General features: G+C 37.2%; 1 protein-coding gene across 1 annotated transcript in view; it reads right to left on the reverse strand.

Annotated features, from left to right (window-relative positions):
• The window catches only part of TRIM24 (tripartite motif containing 24), a 117,285-nt gene that overhangs the window by 17,956 nt on the left and 94,182 nt on the right, over nucleotides 1-5,147 (reverse strand). The window contains exon 9 of the mRNA XM_017504308.1: nucleotides 1,971-2,144. Within this exon, the coding sequence (XP_017359797.1) occupies nucleotides 1,971-2,144 (174 nt within the window). The remainder of the gene's footprint in view (nucleotides 1-1,970; nucleotides 2,145-5,147) is intronic.

The following is a 5,147-nucleotide window of genomic DNA, read 5'->3' on the forward strand; positions in this document are numbered from 1 at the left end:
GCTGGGATTACAGGCACGCGCCACCATGCCCAGCTAATTTTTTGTAGTTTTAGTAGAGACGGGGTTTCACCATGTTGACCAGGATGGTCTCGATCTCTTGACCTCGTGATCCACCCGCCTTGGCCTCCCAAAGTGCTGGGATTACAGGCGTGAGCCACCGCGCCCGGCCTAGATTATTGATTTTCTTAATATCTGAAAAGTATTCCACTGTATGAGTACATTCTAATTTGTTAAACTCATTTACCACTAAAACCAATTTTCCACTAGATTCTTTCCTGGCTTGTTCATTTACTTATTCATTCATGTTTACATTTTTGGTCAACAACCATTTTAAAAACGCTGAGTATCTACTCATTAAAATATAATAAATAGGGAAGAGATAAAGTAAACGCTTGAGTATGGAATATGTGGTAGGTGCTTGTAGATACTTAAGAATAAATTCTCAACATAACTCTGGCAAGATACTCATTTTATAGCTGAGGCAAGTAAAATGTGAAAAGTCACAAAATTATTAGGAAAATAAGTAGAATTTAAGGACAAAGTGAAGCTTGGGTCCTTTTTACTTTCCTTCTCATGATGAATTAAGTATGAATTTTATTTAAAATAATTAAAATATTAAAATTTAGTGATGATATAGCAAAGCCAAATTGATTATACAAACTTATGTATAGACACAAAGTATGCATACTTTTATAATATTTATATGATTTTATTAAAATGAATGTTATGGAATTATGAAAATTGCATCATCTTTATTTTAGTCTTGCAGGAAAAAACCAAAATCAGTCTACAATCAGCTGGACAGGAGATTGTCACAGGAGCTTTTTAGAAGACAAACACTGTGATAACTTTTACTTTAAGATAACGTAAAACACAGAAAATATTTTTACCTGAAGACATTAAGAATATAAATAATATGGCTGGGTATGGTGGCTTACGCCTGTAATCCCAGCACTTTGGGAGGCTGAGGCAGGCAGATCACTTGAGGCCAGGAATTTGAGACCAATCTGGCCAACACAGTGAAACCCTGTGTCTAACAAAAATAGAAAAATTAGCCAGGCGTGGTAGTGGGTGCCTGTAATCCCAGCTACTCTGGAGGCTGAGGCAGGAAAATTGCTTGAACCTGAGAGGTGGAGGTTGCAGTGAGCTGAGATCATGCCACTGCACTCTAGTCTGAGTGACAGAGCGAGACTCCGTTTCAAACAAACCAAAAAAAAGAATATAAATAAGCTGTATTATATTAATATATATTAATTTCTTTTTTTTTTTTGGAGATGGATTTTCACTCTGTCACCCAGGCTGGAGTGCAATGGCACAATCTCAGCTCACTGCAATCTCCACCTCCCTAGTTCAAGCAATTCCCCTGCCTCAGCCTCCCAAGTAGCTGCGATTGCAGGTGTGAGCTACCATGCCCAGCTAATTTTTTTTTTTTTTTGTATTTTAAGTAGAGACAGGGTTTCACCATGTTGGCCAGGCTAGTCTTGAACTCCTAACCTCAGGCACTCCATCCGCTGGGATTACAGGCCTGAGCTACTGTGCCTGGCCTAAATATTAAACTTTATCAGATATATATGTATTGCCTCTTGAAATTGTGCCATAACTAAGTTTGTTTCCAAGAAATCTTCTTGAGACACTTCAAAGGTTCATTTATTGTTCTATTTTGTAGAATATAACTTATATTTGTTAGAATACTTTTATCTTAGGAAATTTAATATACTCACCTAAAAGGTATCCATACATAATTAATACCTATGGCTCATTGTTTATATTGGACCATCACTTCTACATAAGCGGTTTGATTTCTCTTATTGATGAAGCGTCAAACTTTGCAATTCACATTTATTTTAATATATGAAAATGAAATCTTGCTCTTGGCTCTTTATAACCTGTTACTTAATCTATAAATTCAAAGTGATTTGAAAGTAGAAAGCAGCAGAATAAGCAACTGAGAAAAGGAAGTAGATACATACCTGTTTTATGGCTTGTTGAGCCAAGAAAGCCATTTGTAGAGGGTTGGGCTTTATTGCTTGTCGTGGTATATTCTGATTTGGTGGATATCTCAGTTGTTGAGGATGAGGAGGAAGAACTGGTCCATTGGGTTTGGGGCTGTGATTCTGAAAGTTTATCAAACGTGGAGGGGGTTGCTAGAAAAAAACAAATTAAACGGATTTAGTAGCAATCTTCTGAAAAACAAATGATAAATCTCTCTTATAAAACTTTTACAGAAACACAGAACTCTGCCACAGATCAATGAATTACCAAGATTACAAGGGAATAAGGAATGGGGGATGGGCAGACTTTCAGAATTTGTGTAAACAACTTTTTAAAAATAATCTCATTAGGAAAGAACCTTGGGAGAGGGATTGCCACCTAAATTTTGTAAGTAGGTTGTACCAGAATTGGACCTAGGCCATGTTGGAAAGTAGGTAAAATATATCTTTGGTATCCTTCTAAGTCCTTCATGATTATCTTTCACCAAGAACTACACTCTTGAAACCTCCAAAAAAAAAAAAAAAAAAAAAAAAAAAAAAAAGTGATGGTAGAATTATAACTGCTAACATTTACTGAGCAGTTAAGTGCCAGGTACTGCTTTAAGTGCCTCACAGGTATCCACTAATTTAATCATAACAACAATATTTGAAGCACAGGTTATTTCTATTTTGTAGATAAGAAAACTATAATAAAGTACAGAAAATTTAGTCACTTGTCCAAGATTAACAGACAGTAAGGCATGAAGCTCGGATTTGAACAAGTAGTCTGGCTCAACAGGTCTACTCAAAAATGAACAAATCATTAATAATGAAAATAGCTGATGTTAATGAAACTTAATAAGCTTTAGATCTTACTGAGCCTGCCAGGCATTTCACATATTATTATGTCATTGAGCCTTATTAAGTAGGTATAATTACCTTTGCTTTGCAAAGTAGGAAACTAACAGTTAGAAAACATAGATAATTTGAAAAAAGTCACATAGCTAATAATATCAGGCATCACACCCAGGCTTTAATAAAAATCTAGTCTGCGGCTGCGTGCAGTGTATCACACCTGTAATCCAGGCACTTTGGAAGGCCGAGGTGGGCGGATCATGAGGTCAGGAGTTTGAGACCATCCTGGCTAACACAGTGAAACCCCATCTCTCTAAAAAAGTTTAGTCTGCCATATCATTATCAAAACATGTTAAGATACTGAGTAATTACAACTTTGAGGATGAGTCTCCTTAGAAGAAAACACATTTTCTGTTTTTTTTTTAATTTTTTTTTTTTTTTTGAGACAGCGTCATGTTCCCATCTCGGCTTACTGAAACCTCCACCACCTCACTCAGTTAAGCGATTCTCCTGCCTCCACCTCCCAAGTAGCTGGAATTATAGACATGCCCGCCATGCCTGGCTAATTTTTGTACTTTTGGTAGAGATGGGGCCTTGAACTACTGACCTCAAGTGATCTGCCCATCTCAACCTCCCAAAGTGCTGGGATTACAGGCGTGAACCACCGCGCATGGCCAGAAAACATATTTAAAAAAAAAAAAAAAAAAAAAACTCTTTAAGAACAACCCTGGTTGATTACAGAAGGCTGGGTGAAGGAATCACAAACAAGGCAAGGGCTAGTAAGGCAAGCCTACTCTGGGCTCATAAATACTAGCTCTGGAAATTGAGATCAGTCCTAGAAGAAAAAGGTAGCCTTATATGCCAGTCTCTTTTTGACTGATTCTTTCTACAGTTGGAAATGTATTGCAAAATAAATATTCTTTTTAGCATATCTTAACTGTATGATCACAGCTTCTCAAAGAGAAGCCTATTTCCCCCTACATTCATAGGGGGACAAATAAACAAGTAATTTTTAAGGTTGAAACAGCAACACCTGAAACTTGGAAACTGTGAAGGCAGACAGCTAATAAGTATAGTCCTATCTGCTTTATTATTTTTCTTTTTCCTCCCATTTTTGGAAGTTACTATCCTCCCCTGGGTCAACTGCTTCTCTCAAAAATTAGTTTCCACTGAGTTTACGTCTCATTAACTTTCAAGAGTAGCCAGCAATTACAGACCCAGTGAAAAACAGATTTAGATGCTGATTCTAAACAAGTGGAATTCTGTAGGTAAAGAGTAGAAAAAATTATTTTCTTAACCCAAAATGGTCCTTAAGGGAGAATAAAGGTAATCAAAGTCTTTTAAGTCTTTTACCACCTTCGTCCAGACTAATGTTTACATATTGACAACCAAGAAATGTCACTTAATGCCAGTGCAATGTGCTATGGTATGTAAGATGTTAACCATGCCATCAAGATGCTTATGGTCTGGTTAAGATGCAAGGAGATTATTCCCCCCACTCTCCTAAACTGTTATGGTTGCGTTAATGTCCAAGAATCCTGTGACAGGGGAAGCAACTTAAAAAATAAAATTAGGAAACAGTTAAAAACCTAAAGAAACAGCAAAATATATTATATATGTGACAGTGTTCTGTCACAAATTTAGATCCATTCAAGTTTAATGGAATATACTGTATAGAGCCAAATAAACAGAAATGTACGTCTATTGAGTTTGCCTCACTTAGTTATACCACTATTCTGCTTTTATTATTACCCAACTGTTTTAACCATGCAGATGACATGGTTAATCTTCAGAGGAAGAAAACAGAACTGTCCTGTAAATGATTTTTAGAAACAGTTCTTTTCAGTTTACCTGTATATATGGGCAGATGCAGAGTATAAATTGCATACACTCATAGTTACACAGACACACCTGCTGTGTGGCTATGCCTAGACAGGTATTTTTCCATATGTACTTACAAATAAGCTGGTAGAAAACTCAAACTGTAGGAGGGCAGGGCAATATACAAATTTACAGAAGAGAGACACCAAATAGTGAAGATGTATGAATGGGCATTTGGCAGAGGACAGATAATAATGAGTGATGAGAGGCTAGGGGCAGTGGCTCACAAGATCAGGCGTTTTAGACTAGCGTGGCGAATATAGTGAAACCCCATCTCTACTAAAATACAAAACAAACAAAAAAATATTAGGCGTGGTGGCAGGCACCTGTAATCCCAGCTACTCAGGAGGCTGAGGCAGGAGAATCGTTTGACACCCAGGAGGCAGAGGTTGCAGTGAGCCGAGATTGTGCCACTGCACTCCAGCCTGGGTGTCAGAGGGA

The sequence above is a fragment of the Cebus imitator genome, unplaced genomic scaffold (assembly GCF_001604975.1).
Source record: "Cebus imitator isolate Cc_AM_T3 unplaced genomic scaffold, Cebus_imitator-1.0 Scaffold319, whole genome shotgun sequence".
Taxonomy (NCBI): domain Eukaryota; kingdom Metazoa; phylum Chordata; class Mammalia; order Primates; family Cebidae; genus Cebus; species Cebus imitator.